This window comes from Ricinus communis, chromosome 10, assembly GCF_019578655.1.
Source record: "Ricinus communis isolate WT05 ecotype wild-type chromosome 10, ASM1957865v1, whole genome shotgun sequence".
In the NCBI taxonomy this organism is placed as follows: domain Eukaryota; kingdom Viridiplantae; phylum Streptophyta; class Magnoliopsida; order Malpighiales; family Euphorbiaceae; genus Ricinus; species Ricinus communis.
In genome coordinates this window covers 16635896-16650434 of record NC_063265.1, presented here as the reverse complement: position 1 = coordinate 16650434, position 14539 = coordinate 16635896, and the positions used below count along the sequence as shown (strand labels likewise).

The following is a 14539-nucleotide window of genomic DNA, read 5'->3' as shown; positions in this document are numbered from 1 at the left end:
TACTAAATTACCCTTCTTATTTATCCTAATGCAACTTTTGGTCCCTAGTGTTTCAAAATAGATATTTTAGTTTTTATATTGTTTGTTGTAAGCTTTTAAGAGATGAAAATTGTGCAAAAAATATATAAAATTTAATTTTAATTTTGAAAATTTTATGTGTTAAGAATATAAGATAAAAAAATATAAAATTATTATAGTTATCTACATTAATTGAGGTATATTTATATTATTTTGAAATTTTTAAATAATATTTAAGCTTAGTTTCTTTCGAGAAAAAAATTTTCTAAGCATTAGGAACTTATATTGATAAATTGAAACTTTAAGGGCAAATGTGTGTATTAGAGTAAACTTTATAAGAGGTGCAGTAATGAACCAAGAAATCAAGAAAGAAACCAAAAATTAACAAAAAAACAAGCGGAATCGCGGTTGTTTATATATTTAGAGCTAATAAAATCTGAAGTAAATAGTGGAAGAGACGATTGCTTGCTGCTAGTGAGTAACAAAAAGATGTGGGCAAGCTCAGAAGGAGGAGCTCCTGAGGTGACTCTAGAAACTTCAATGGGATCTTTTACTGTTGAGGTACTACTTTTCTTTTTCTTTTCCTGTTTGAATTACTTCTCTGTTTGGTTGCCGAGAAAATGAAAGAAGAATAAAATACACTTTGAAAGCATTTATATTTCTCTTCTAGTTTTATCAAGTATGGGAAATTAACTATTACCCATCTTTGATTTTTTTTTTTTTTATAAACTGTACAGTTATATTACAAGCATGCACCAAAAACTTGTAGAAACTTCCTTGAACTATCTCGCAGAGGTTATTATGATAATGTGAAATTTCATCGAATTATCAAGGTATCTAGTTTCAAATTAACCTTGTTGTTTTAATGCAATCAAAGGGATCTTTTTGGGGGCCTCGGGGGGTGCTTTTTTCGGAGTTTATTGTTAACGCAACTGTTTAATGATTTTGGAATAGGATTTTATAGTGCAAGGAGGGGATCCAACTGGTACCGGGAGAGGAGGAGAATCCATATACGGGTTAGTTCTTATTTAATTTCGAGAAAATTCCTCTTTTTTTTTTTTTTTTGTCTGTGGATGATTATTAGTTGATTAGCCTACACTGCGGAATTATTACTATGTAACTACTCCATTGATGTGTTGCTTATTATGATAATTGTTTGGCCATAATCTGCTCTCGGAAGATTAGCCTCAGTTATGTTTTAGTTTGTTTTGTTGTTTTAATATCTAGGATAAATGCTGGTTCGCTTCTAGTTATTTAAGAAAATAATGCTGTTTTTGGGTTTGAGGGACATGAATTATTTTGTTAAATGTTTTAGTCCAAAGTTTGAGGATGAGATAAAGCCTGAATTGAAGCATACTGGAGCTGGGATTATATCCATGGCAAATGCTGGTCCAAATACCAATGGAAGCCAGTTCTTCATTACTTTGTCACCAACTCCGACTCTAGATGGTATTGACTTTTTTTTTCCTTTACCCTCTTTTCTTGATATAAAAAGTTGTCTACACATGACAATTGCTTTATATTTGCATGACAACTTGATAATAATATGTTTGAAAATTGGATAGCTGTTAGCACATTACAAAATTTGCAAACTTAAACTATTGCAAAAGTTGGCACAATCTGTCCTCACATACGGGTCAAACTTTAAGGAATTGCTTGAAGGTCCCAATTTGGTCCTAATTTTGATTCTCAATTGATTTTATGAAAATTACAAGCTTCATAGCCTGTCAAAGAAAGCAAGCGTGGTAGAAGTTAAATAATGGATTTCAGAAATGCATTTCAAAGCTTCAATTATCAACTCTGAGGATCCAAGACTTAAAAATTTAAGTTCAACTACAATTGAGGCCCTTTTAACCTTTAGTTTTCCTCACTTGTTGATTGGGTTGCCTCAAAACTGTGTAATTGGTCAATTGTCATTTCATTACATTGAACTGTACAGATTTATTTCATTAAGTTGCCATGTATGCTATTGACACATGTTCTGATTATCATCCAGGAAAACATACTATTTTTGGTAGAGTGTGTAGAGGAATGGAAGTACTCAAAAGACTTGGCAGCATCCAAACTGACAACAATGATAGGTAAGTCTTTCGTTTTGCTCTGTGGATCTTTGAGGACTTTACTTTAGAGCTATTGAGGCTGAGTAATGCTAAATATTTTCTATATTTATATCTTTCGAAAAGGAAGTAACAATTTATCTTAAGAATTTCCTGTTTGTTTAAGTATGATCCTTTAGAAGCACTATAACTAACTAGACTCCTCTCATCATCAAGATGTATGATTTTAGAGTCAAAAAGGATTTTGATTTGTTTTCTCATCATTATTGTTCTGTTTCCTGTATCCTAATTGTACCAATCTATTTTTTAAGGACTCCAGGCTTTAAACTTGATTTAGAGTTCTACTCACTGTTGATTCAACCAGCTAACCATAGTTTCGTGTTTTCGATTCTGTTTCTATCTATACAGGCCGATCCATGACGTGAAGATTTTACGAACATCTGTCAAAGATTAACTTTTGTTCTTCTTAAGGCAAACTTTTATTTCCATCAGGGGGAACCTCGAATTGCTAGTGTCTATATTTTTATTGAGAAACATGAGTGGATGTACTTAAATTGCATGTAGAAGCAAAACAGAAACATTGCCTGCATTCCTCTCCCTTATACTTTCTGCTGCTTTTCTACTACAAATTCTTTGGATGATAGCCTCCCTTACATTTTCTGCTGTTTTTTCTACTTCAATTCTCCTGATAATAGCCTGGCATAAGAGGTTTCCATCTTTCAAACAACTCTCACTGTTTGGTGCTACTACATTATCTGTTACCAGTTGCAGGCGAGGTTTAAAATTCATTTGAAGGGGGGAGGGCGCCAATTAACAGTAGCCAGACCTAATTAAGGGAGTTAATGCTCAAGTTTATGAGAGCAGTTATCATCTTATCATGATTGAGAGGCAACTTTCAGGAGTACTTTCAGCGGTGGTCATTCACTTGTGTCAAGGCTCAAGCAATTACCTTTACCCAAACGGCTATTGTCATCTAATATAAGCCTAAAAACAAGCTATTCTCGGCAATTTCATTGATCTATTTTGAAATTTAGGTTGACTATACCACATAAAATGCAGTCTAGTTACGAGCAATCAATTAATCAAGTTTGAGAAAGTGTTGTCTTGCAGCCATGCAACATTAATGACGTCTGCAAGGTTGTACCCTGTTTCGAGTGGATTTGATTCTCAAAGTAAGCTGCAGGCAATCGTGGCGGGCAGAAAAACAGTAGCCAAGCAATGCCAAAATTGTGTTGCAACCACAAAAAATAAAAACTTGTAGACCACAAGCGGCAGAAGGAAAGGAATGCTGCCATTAACAGACAATGGTAAGAGAGAGCACCTGCATCAGTAAATCATGTGAATAATATTGCTCTATTTCATCATATTCACTGTTAGTGAGACCAAAGACTGCTAGTCATACATAAACTAAATCATAAACCCCTATGGTGATCTACCCAAATCATTAAAAAGAAAAGGAAAAAGGAAAAAAAAAAATCCTCTCCTTGCCATTTACAAACATCGCTAACTCCTATAACCCATGGGGAAAAAATGTGATACAGGCAACTGTAACGACTCACTGACCATGACCTCTCTTTTCAAATTCGCTATGATTCTCTAGCATGAATAGAAGTCCAAATACCAGCAATTGCCAACATTCTTTCTCAAAAAATTTGATCCCATAAAAGGGGAGCTTGGGTTGCCACTCTGCAGGCTACAGCCACAAATATTATACACAGAAGATATCCGCTCCAACCAAATCTTCACACAGCTTACCGCAAGCAAGTTCCCACACAGAGCTTACTGCAAGCAAGTCCCCAGGGACAGCTTACTGCAAGCAAGTCCCCACATACAGCTTACGTGAACCTTAAAGACCCTTTCAGTTTCAACTTGGTTTGTCCGAGTTTGTTGTATGATTCAACTGAGTCTGACTCACATTTTCTTCAGAAGAGCGATTTAATATTGATGATGAGACTATATTATATCCATTCAATTTAACAGACTCAGGAGGGCCCTCTACTGGGAATGCATTCCTTGTTGGCTCAAAGTTCTCATTAGGTACTGCCTCAGAACCTTTTTGCTGTTTTAGCAGCTCCATGCGCTTTAAAGAAGGCACATCACCTTTACAATATCTATGCCACATGTCCCGGTAACTTGACTCTAAACCAAGAGTAAATTTTGATCCATCACAGACAGGAGACTTGGACATAAGATCCCTCAGACTCATCCTCAAGTTTGAGAGTGCTGGTATGTCCGAAGCAAGCTGCAATGCCAGTTGAACATAGTTGTCTTCATTTTGAGCAACCAGATGTCCTAAACCTGCAATACAGTTGGAAGCTCACACTCTCAAAGATAAATTAAAAACATTCCTGCTAGAAAACAAGGTCTAAACCAGCAGTAGAAAAAAATATTTTTGCCCATCTAGAACTTTGAATCATCCAAAAGATTTCTCATTGCAATTTAAATATCACATGCATGACCAAGATCCATCAGGCCATGGAGAGCATAAATGATGACACAACTTTTATCACAAGTGAAAAATTATAAAGAAAAACCAAGAGCAGCAAAGAAATGAGTGAAACAAATAGTAACATTCAGACGAGCATTAAAGGTCGAAAGCCAATTTCCTCACCAACTTTGCTAAGAAGAGAAACACCAACATTATGAGCATGTATTGCACCAGCCATAGTAACACATGGAACTCCCATGTAGAGAGATTCACATGTTGTTGTTGTTCCAGCATACGGAAAAGTATCCAAACTGCATAAAGAGAATCCAAAGTGAGACCTCTGAAGAAGATCCAAAAAAAAAAAAAAAAAAAGCTTTTAAAATCTCTGCCATAAATCATTTTGCAGTAAAGTTTAACATAATAGCAGCTGCATGCCCACTAAGACATAAAGGGGGAAGCCAATTATAGAGATAAATGGGAGAACAATCAAATTATCACAATGATGAATCTATAACCCAAAAAAAAGCATAATAAGCTTCTCCGAACAGTCAGGAAAAAAAGACACGTGATTGCAGTATTGACTAACAAAAGATTAATACTCATTATCTTACCTAATGTCCATGAGAGAATATGCTTGCATATGGTCATGGTTAAGAAGAATTAGCGGCAAAAGATCAACACGTAACGATTCCAACCCCAGCTCCTCCAACATTGTAAGAAATCTCTGTCTAACACTATCACAACAAAACGGCTTGCATTTTACCACAAGACGAGAGTTTGGTACTGCACAAAGAATCCTAGCCCAAACTTGTAGTACCTTAGGTGTTATCTGGGAAAAACAAATAACAGAGAAAAGGCAAAAAGGAAAATCAGATGGCACATATTAATAATTGGGTAAGAAAAGATAAAGTTTTCTACTAGACAACTATGTGGTCGTCCAATTACATAATTTAGGAATACCTTCGCCAGATTATTGAAGCTGCCAAATGTAATGAAGCCGTTAGCAAGTGCAGGAGTTGGACAAACAGGTCCAGCTTCTGGGGATGGTGTATAACAAAGGAAGCAATCTGGTAGCCGCACCAACTCCTCAACATGCCTGCCAGTGAATAAATATAGCTAAATGTTAGCATACAATAAATTAAAGATAATATTTCACCTCAAAACAGTCATCAGAAAAAGTAAAAAGTTAACCTACTTTTGCTTTGTATCTCGAGGATCTGCCAGCGAATCAGTGATCCTGTAATCAATGGTAGGCAAACCTGTTGTATTTGGGTAGCCAATCCAAGTCACCTAAATAAAAAGTAAATCAAAATAGGGATAGAGCTACACTGCAAACAGTTATGTCCAAATACACATTGTAGCACCTCAGAATGTCCCATAAAGTTAATCTCTTTGAAATGTGCAGGAAAATTGACACAATTCGTAAAAATGGAAGTTGTTCACTGAATAATCCCCACACATGCACTATCTCACATACACCACAAACAAGCAAGCACAAATTCATTTATATTCTGTTGAGAGCATAAAGTTGAAGTAAGAGAATAAAATAAAAATCATAACAAAAATGCGCATTATCGCAGTACTATAAAATGAACATGAACAATCTAGGAGGTCAAGCAAATAAATAAAACATGCAGGAGGCCAGAGGTTTCAAACCCTGGTACTCCTTTCATCTTCAAATGTTATCATATATGTGTGTGAGTGTCTGAAACCCAAGGGAAGACTGCAATTTCAAACAGGTCTGCTATTTGAGTATAATTGACATTTTTAAGCTCCACAGTTTTCATAAGTAGTTGCTAATACAAGAAGCCAAAATGATTCAAATCAAAGAAGACACTGTAGAGCACAAGAATTTCTAAAGGAACATTTTTAGTATGGGTGCATAAATATTTACACATATATAGTGTCTTAGAAACAAAGATTACTAGTTCTGCCTTAACAAGGAAATACATTAAAATCTAATCTTGCATGGCTAAAAATCATACTTCAACAGAATGCCCACAAAAAACTAATAACCTAATACGTACCTGAATAGGTGCTGGTCGGCATGCCATCATGCCCAACTTATTATTAGCTGTGTGTCCTGTAAGTTCTACTAATATGTCAACATTATCTTCCCTAACCATGCTTGCCACCTTCTTCTCATCAATCCCGTAGATATCCCTCCATATTCCACCCTGTTTCAATACCTTCTCCCTAAACCTGATAGTCTTTGCATCAGCCTGCAAATCATAGGAAATGTAAATCCAGATCGTGAAAGTAGCCCGAAAAAGCATCTCATATATGATACTAGCATATGTAAACACACTACATGACACTTTTAATTGACCATATACTGGATTAAAAAGTGATCAAAATGCTGGAAACAGAATCTCTGAAGACACGGTAGGAATGTAATAAAGCAGTTAATGAAAAATATATAGTTAAATGTGGAAATTGCAAACATTGCCAATAAAGACTGAAAATATTGCTAACGGGCAGTGGTACAAAAGCAGTGAAGAGAAGTGGCAAGAGAACCAGAAAAAATGATAGCCAACGCCTGACCAGGTTTCTAAGCCTAAGCTGCAGCAACAGCTTCGTTATCTTTTCACATGTCAGAACAAGCTATAAACAAGTGCAAACATTTTTTAAAACAGTGTGGGAAACGACAAAGGAAAATATAAGTGACCACCTAGCATTAAAACTGAATCAATAAAATGAAGGGCAGATGGAGAGCAGCAATTGCAGGAATCACAGTAAGATTTTCCTTTAACCATTATAGATATTAATGACAAGAAGCTACAGCAGCATATAAAAACAAGGGCAGAAAGAGAGAAACAGAAACATTCTAAAAAACCGCCAATAAATTAAGGTATCAGATGCAAAGATCCTAACGTCTCACTGAAAATTCAAGTATATCCACCAGACTTTATCATCAGAATATCAATTATGCTTAATTACTAGAGACAGCGTGAATATGGTACTTATAATGCATCCTCAACAATTCATTAAACAAGGAACATAAATAGGCATTTGCAGATGCTACCTTCACAACTGCTGAATATACCACCACTTTGTAATTTGCATAGTCATGATAAACTAGAGGGGCCTCAATGAAATATGATACAGAATGGGTGAAATAATCCGGAGATACATATCCAATCACAAGCGGCCTATCTAGATCTTTTGGATTGTCCCACATTGTGTACTGTGGATACAACCTCATAAAGCGTCTGCCCCAGTCCCTGCATGAAGGTATTTCAGCAAGGATGAAAGCTCAGTAAAACCAAACCAATATTTCCTTTAGAGTCACAAGCATGATACAAACAAACCCATTTGAATTGTCAACAATGAAAAAAATGCAGAAATGAGGCTACCCTCTTCGTTAGCACATAATAAGCATCAACGAGCAGAATACAAAATAGTATGAAGATTGAAGTAATAAAGATATAAGCGTCCTGAAGGAAACAACTTAGATGACTAAACATTTCAACCCTAAGATTTAATGTGAGTTTGAGCAAAAAAATTCATACAGATCTAATCCTGCAATAACAAAAGGTACAAAATGGAAATACCAAAAGATCATCGCTTTAAAAGTGAATGTTAATAGAGTTTCCCAAATGATCAAATCATGCAAGCTCTTTATAGCTTGGAGTCATTGGGAAATCCAAGAGTGAAACTAGCAAAAACTAAAGAGAGAAAAGGGATCGCCTATTATATGTTCGGTTTCAAGTCAAAATTAGAAAAGAGAACAATCGTGCCCAATTTATTGAAGTCAAATGAAACCTGTGAGCCTCAAACAGCTTCTCATCATGTCCCTCATTTATGTAATTCATTGCAAGCAAACGATTCTGCAAAAGGATCGTAAAAACACACATAAAAGGCATCACTGGTACAATAGATAGGATGAGATAACAGAATAGATATATAACGAACAGAAAAAAAAAACATAAATTGTCAAAGAAATATATATATAACATAAGTTGTTTCAATCTTTAGTATTAACTGTTATGATATCTCATTAATCCTGAACCCTGAGTTGTTTCAATCTTTGGTACAACTATCGTGATATTTCATTGACCCTGAACTGGAAAAGAAAAAAACCATCCAAGGGAAAAGGAAGCAAATATGGCATATCTTCTACTGCTAATCCAGTTCAGAAACTGGAGTATACTCTAACAATCTAATCAACAGTGTTTTCTGGAAACTGAAAGGTCAAAAAGAGGGGAAAAAGAAAAGAATTCTTAAAGTTCCCCTCAGTAATCAAATTCAATTTGTTACGTAAGTTGCATGACTGACTTGTGGAAAATAGCAGTATTCCCAATTGTTACAGAACGCCCCATGGAGATGAGAAATGGTAATATATATATATGGCATGAACCATATAGAGTAACAACTTTCCTATGATTAAGGAGCCTAAAGGAGACAAATTATGATAAAGTACCTGCCCTGCATTGCGAGAATCTGGATCTATCTTGAGGCATTGCTCATAAGCATTAATTGCCATAGGTATATTGCCAGCATCTCGGTAAAGGACCCCTACAAATAAAGAACATGGCAGAATAAATTTAAGCAGAATGAAATATAAGAGGGGAAGAAATGGAACAAATATTTAAGTGAAGAAAACTCAAATCCACTGGAATAACAGCATCTTGCAACCACAATAAGTCGGAATAAATTTGAAAAATGATTTGGGCTAAAAAAGAAAAGAAACATGAGCCAGGTTTGGAGAATATTTCGCTGCACATACAGGGATGTGCTTGTGTCTGATAGAGAGGAACAGAGAGAGTGTGCGCATGTGTGTCTTTGCATGTGTCGCATGCATGAGAGAGAGAGAGAGAGAGAGAGAGAGAGAGAGAGAGAGAGAGACCTAGGTTATTATAAGCTTCAGCATATGTAGGATTTGCCATGATAGCTTTCTCAATCATGCTTGCAGCAGCATCCATTTTACCCTGCCAAAAAGAATATGCAGTCAGCAACCATAACAAATAAGTAACCATTTTAAATAACCTGAGAAAAACTCCATGTTGAACCTGGACAGTGTAGACAACACCAAGGTTGTTCAGTGACTGAGAAAAGTTTGGTTTGATTGACAAAGCCGTCTGCATAAACAATGACACTTTGCTGATAAATATGATAACTTTGCCAAGAACTCAAGAGTGAAGACTTAAAATATTACACAAGCTTCGTGAATTACCTGATAACACTCCACGGCTTTATCAAGATTGTCTCGGTCTTTGTATATAACTCCTAAATTATTGCATGCCTCTGCACAATGGGGATTGAAGTGGAAAGCAAGTTCATAAAACACAATTGCCTGCAAAAAGAAACTTATTACATAGTGATAAAAATAAAACAGGCTAAGACTTGCATAGATGTGAGATATGTTACATCAGTAACAAAAGTTAAAAGCTCCATTTAATTTGCAGGCAGGAACAAGAAGTTAATCCTCATTGCTGCGACACCCAGACACAAACATATAGAGCAAAATTCTTCACAAGAAACTTACATTGTCAAACTTCAGCATTTCACCATAAGCAACACCAAGATTATACATAGCATCAGCATAATGCCAATTGTAATACAAAGCCTTCTTGTAATATGCAATGCCTTGATTGATGTCTCCCTCCAATTTAACCTGATAAGTACATAGAATAAAAAAATAAATCGAAGAAAAGGGACAATACTCTCATGGTGTAGAATCATCTACTGATATCACACAAAAATTACAGTTACATTGCATGGAGACTCAAATTCAAACCTTTGTTCCTAAATCTGTCAAAGCTATGGCCATATTATTCTTTGCAATCTCAAAGTTCGGTGATACAGCTAGACACCTGAAACAACAAACATTTGGACAATGAATGCATCAGTACAGTAATATGACTAGTGGTGACTAACAAAGATGCACATTAATGCAACGTGCGGTAGAACGGATAGATTGCTAATCAATAGACTACCTCTCATAACAAGCAATGGCTGACTCCAAGTCACCTCGGTTTTTATAGATGACACCCATGTTGCAGTAAGCTTCAGCATACATGGGTCTCTCTAATGCAGCCTTCTCATAGCAATTAAGGGCAGTGTCATATTGCATCATTTCAGAATACACAACACCAAGGTTATAATATGCTGGCTGCATGTTAAAAGTAAAAGTGAGACCATTAAGCCATACAATCTATAGAGAAGGACGTACAGAAAAGCAGAAAGTTGACAGAGTGGAAGAGAGAAAAAGCATAAATCTACCGCATAGTGTGGATCTATTTTAAGAGCTTCATAATACTTCTGAATTCCCTCCTGCGTATTTCCAGAAAGCTTTAAGCTAGTACCAAGATCTGTTAAGACAATGGATAGGCATTCTGCAGCTGGTTTATACAAAGGGTCTGCTCTAAGAGCCTTCTGATATGACTGCAAGAAGTACGATTGATGGAGTCATAAGCTCAATTTTAGATGCATTGTGGATCTATATACATGCAAGGCCAACAACTTATGCCAACCACAATCAAGTTGTTGATGAGCAGACAAATAACGGAAAAAGACATGCTTTAGTATATTAAGGCATTCACAACAAATTATTGCGAGCAGTGGTAATTGTGCCCCTATGCATTGAAGCTCTCAAGCTAACACATAGGCCAGAAGTGAATATCTAATTCTGTCATCATAATTTAATAACAAAAAGGAGACAACAAATTTAGCTAATTTTAATGTTGAACATTGATATCATTTACATAAATGCACTTGAAATTGAGTTTTCAGATTAATATTCAACATAATATGCAATAGCTACTCTGACGTGTACAAAAAGAACATAGACAGTTGGGCATGTTAATGAAAATTATAATCTTATAGGTAACCAGAATGTTGCACTTGTGTGAAAGCTAGGAATTCTAATCGTTTTCAACTGAAAGAAGCTTAATACAGAAGAGAGGATAAACGCAGGACAGAAGAAAAGCTACCCTTGAATGAGCAGTGAGGAAGAAACATTCTAGAATAACAATACTGTAAGGGGGGGAAACAGAGGGAGATATAAACAAAATAAAGAAACAAGAAAAACATGATGCAATAAACAAACTATTCTAGCACAGAAGTAGAAAATAGTTAAATCTCATTTGCCCATATATGAAAACCTTTCCTCCAGAAATCTACTTACAAAATTCCACAGCAGAAACCCAACAAACAATGTGAACTCCTACACGGTAGAGTTTCAAAAACTCCATTAACCCATTTTCATATCTAATGTCAAAATTTCCTTATTCCAGCCTTTACCTTCACTTTCAACTTCTGACACCCGCACCGACATGATGTAGAAATTCTGATCCAGTATGAGATGAATTAAGAGACCAAACATTCTATAGTGGGATGAAAGATCGAATACATGATGAAGAAAGAACAGCAGAGATTATCTGGCACTGACAGCCAACTATCCCAGCAATAGACAACCGGAAAAAAGATTAGGGCAGACATAAGATTTCAAAATCTTGAGAAAAGGATTAATTATATGCTTCAGGTGGTGAATGAACATTATATTAAAGCCACAAAAAGAAGTAAGTGTGGCAAGTTAGCAAATTTAAACAGGAAACCTGAGGCACTGCCCAATACCATATTAGTAAGACATGGAGAAGGTATGTCGGTTATGCAAACATGGGGTAATAATTTAGAGAGAAATCAATTGTTATAAATCATTGCCCACTTTAGTTTCCAGGTTAAAGTTGTTAGGCACCAATCCAATTTAATTGCGTGTCATGGACAGAGGACAGCCATTCTCTAAAAGAACTCCACCACCATCACAGACAATACAATTAAAAAGGTCTTGATGCATAAGAAAATCGGTTATGTATGGTAAAAATAAAAGGAAGAAGAAAAGAAAAGAAAGGCAAAATGACTCGTCATTTGCAAGAACTACGAGCAAAATATTTTCATATCATATGCAACAAATGCAACCAGTACATAAAACTAATTCACATGCATTTGTCCCATGCATAAACAGTAGAAAGGTACAATACATAGTAAGCAAAGGCAAAATTTACCTACACCAAGTATATTACACCAACACAATAGGTGATTGTCACATGCACTTGGTACATTATATTAAATTCCAATAAATACATGCCACCTAATCTGGATTTGTTACATCAATCACCTGTAGGGTTGGTATAATCCACTCAGTGTAGGCAAGTGTTTTCTTAAAAAAGAAAACGAAGGAAAAACTCCTGAATCATCACAGACATAAACTTCTGTGGAAATGAGCTTTTACTATTGAACAAAAAAATTATAATTGCTTATCTTTTGCCAATATGAACACACTGTGCCGAGCATACCTCAGCAGCCTCAACCAGTCGACCCTCCTCTTTGTACAATATACCGCAATGCGTGAGGGCACAAGCATTTTGAGGATCCAGTTTGATGGCTTCAGCAAAACTATCAAAAGCAAGCCTTCCCATGTTCTGCATCTGCAGGCATATGCCTTTTCCAATATAAGCTTCAACATTTCCACTATCTTTCTCCAAGACACTCTCGTATATAGCAAGAGCATCAACAAACTTATTTCTGGAACGGAGAATGTTGGCATAAGAAAGACTATCCTTTTCTTCAATACCCTTCAGTCCTGCTGCTACAGCAACAGGAGACCCACTTGCACTAGGAGAAGGCTCCTGAGTCCCTTTCAAGAAGCCATTATCTTCAATTGGTCCCCCCTCTTTCCCATTTCCATTATTTTTCTCCGTCCATGCCATCTGCATATATCAATAAATTCACTCTCTTATTACATTATAACTAACATCATATTAAGCTGATCCTTTATGAAAAATGCATATCAAAACCACCTATGAGAGGCTTTTCCATTGCGTGATATAAAAATTTTGAACTTCATGAGAAATAGAACTGAGACATAACAATAACTCCAAATTAATCAAATAACAAAAAGGGTAACATTTTTGGATTTATGAGCGACAAATTTGACTAAGACAACCTGAAACACAGTAAAAAGAAAAAGAAAAAAAAAGCAATTGAAAACCCTAAATACAACAGAAGAATAACTACTCCAGCGAACGAAAGCTATGCTCTTGATCATTTTCTGCAGAGCAAAACCCTAATAAAACACAAACTAACTCCTAAAACCCAGAAAAACCCACTATAAGTAGAAATGAAAAATTAGGGAATTACGCACAAATGCGATCAGCGCTTTACACAATTTAATACACATAAAGCAACAGAATAATAATGATGCAATAAAAGCACGACGCATTTTTTAAAAGAGAAAGAGACAGATTAGGGGTTTGATACTCACATTAAAAGAAGAGAAGCCAGAGACTGCAACAGTTTGCCGAAACAAGCAGAGCTACAACAACTTGATTAGCCGAATGCAATTAACTCTTAATTGAGGCGGCGCATGATAAGCAACCAAAAAAAGTGGGCGTAGGTTAAGAGACTAGTATAATCTTAAAGTGAACGCCAGTGGCTCTTCTCTCTCGTCTCCGACAAAGGGAAAGAGTGTTTGAAGTATTAAAATTGCTGTGTCCCCAAAACCCCTCACGAAGAAGAGAGAGAGAGACAGAGAGAGAGAGAGAGAGCGAACAAAACCTGCTGTCCGTTGGTTAATTACTACACTACTGTGTATGTGTTTACATAATAGAGACAACCTTTAGTAATTTGCCCTTCTTTTCGTGAGATATTTGCATTTACACCACTATCTACGATGTCTATTGTCTAGTGTCCAACTCCATGGATGATTTTGGTTTTGCGCCCAATTTTTGGAGGTGGCTGTCGGCGCGTTGGCTTTTCTTAATCTTGCTTGTTTTGCGTTAATGCTTAGGCTTAGGCTTAGGCACACTTTGGCAAAGGCTTGTCTAAATGGATAAATTTTCTTTTCTTAGTTTTATTTCCTTCTTCTTTTAGAACTTTTCAAAAGTTTGCTTTTTTATACGGATCCTTAAGTAATCTAACTTCTCCCAGATCATAATTGTAAGAAAAAGATTTTAACAAAAAGAAAAAGGAATTGAAAATTAAAAATTGAAATTCTTTTCTTAAAAGCGATTGCGTTAAACTCACACTTAAAGAG

The 14539-nt window shown here is 35.9% G+C and overlaps 2 protein-coding genes across 2 annotated transcripts; one reads left to right on the top strand and one right to left on the bottom strand.

The window, feature by feature from the left end:
* The first annotated feature begins 365 nt into the window (after positions 1-365).
* On the top strand, positions 366-2664 carry LOC8269729 (peptidyl-prolyl cis-trans isomerase CYP18-2). The gene is made up of 6 exons (XM_002530488.4): positions 366-579; positions 756-851; positions 973-1034; positions 1334-1467; positions 2015-2099; positions 2484-2664. Exons 1-6 carry the CDS (start codon positions 508-510, stop codon positions 2527-2529), a joined length of 495 nt encoding a protein of 164 aa, XP_002530534.1. The 5' UTR covers positions 366-507; the 3' UTR covers positions 2530-2664.
* A 745-nt stretch (positions 2665-3409) lies between these two features.
* On the bottom strand, positions 3410-14287 carry LOC8269730 (probable UDP-N-acetylglucosamine--peptide N-acetylglucosaminyltransferase SPINDLY). Its single transcript, XM_002530489.4, has 18 exons — positions 13769-14287; positions 12801-13214; positions 10729-10890; positions 10443-10618; positions 10244-10319; positions 9992-10120; positions 9680-9799; positions 9516-9584; positions 9353-9434; positions 8927-9021; positions 8269-8333; positions 7529-7727; positions 6531-6725; positions 5699-5793; positions 5464-5599; positions 5115-5332; positions 4687-4814; positions 3410-4373 (listed from the first exon to the last, which is right to left on the bottom strand). Exons 2-18 carry the CDS (start codon positions 13212-13214, stop codon positions 3940-3942), a joined length of 2793 nt encoding a protein of 930 aa, XP_002530535.1. The 5' UTR covers positions 13769-14287; the 3' UTR covers positions 3410-3939.
* Positions 14288-14539: the final 252 nt, after the last annotated feature.

Coding starts and splice junctions, on each gene's coding strand:
- LOC8269729 (XM_002530488.4), top strand. CDS start 508: ATGTGGGCAAGCTCAGAAGGAGGAGCTCCTGAGGTGACTCTAGAAACT. Junction 1,468..2,014: donor ACCAACTCCGACTCTAGATG/GTATTGACTTTT, acceptor ATTATCATCCAG/GAAAACATACTATTTTTGGT. Junction 2,100..2,483: donor CAAACTGACAACAATGATAG/GTAAGTCTTTCG, acceptor CTATCTATACAG/GCCGATCCATGACGTGAAGA.
- LOC8269730 (XM_002530489.4), bottom strand. CDS start 13,214: ATGGCATGGACGGAGAAAAATAATGGAAATGGGAAAGAGGGGGGACCA. Junction 10,121..10,243: donor TGACAGATTTAGGAACAAAG/GTTTGAATTTGA, acceptor TGTACTTATCAG/GTTAAATTGGAGGGAGACAT. Junction 9,800..9,991: donor AAATGCTGAAGTTTGACAAT/GTAAGTTTCTTG, acceptor TTCTTTTTGCAG/GCAATTGTGTTTTATGAACT.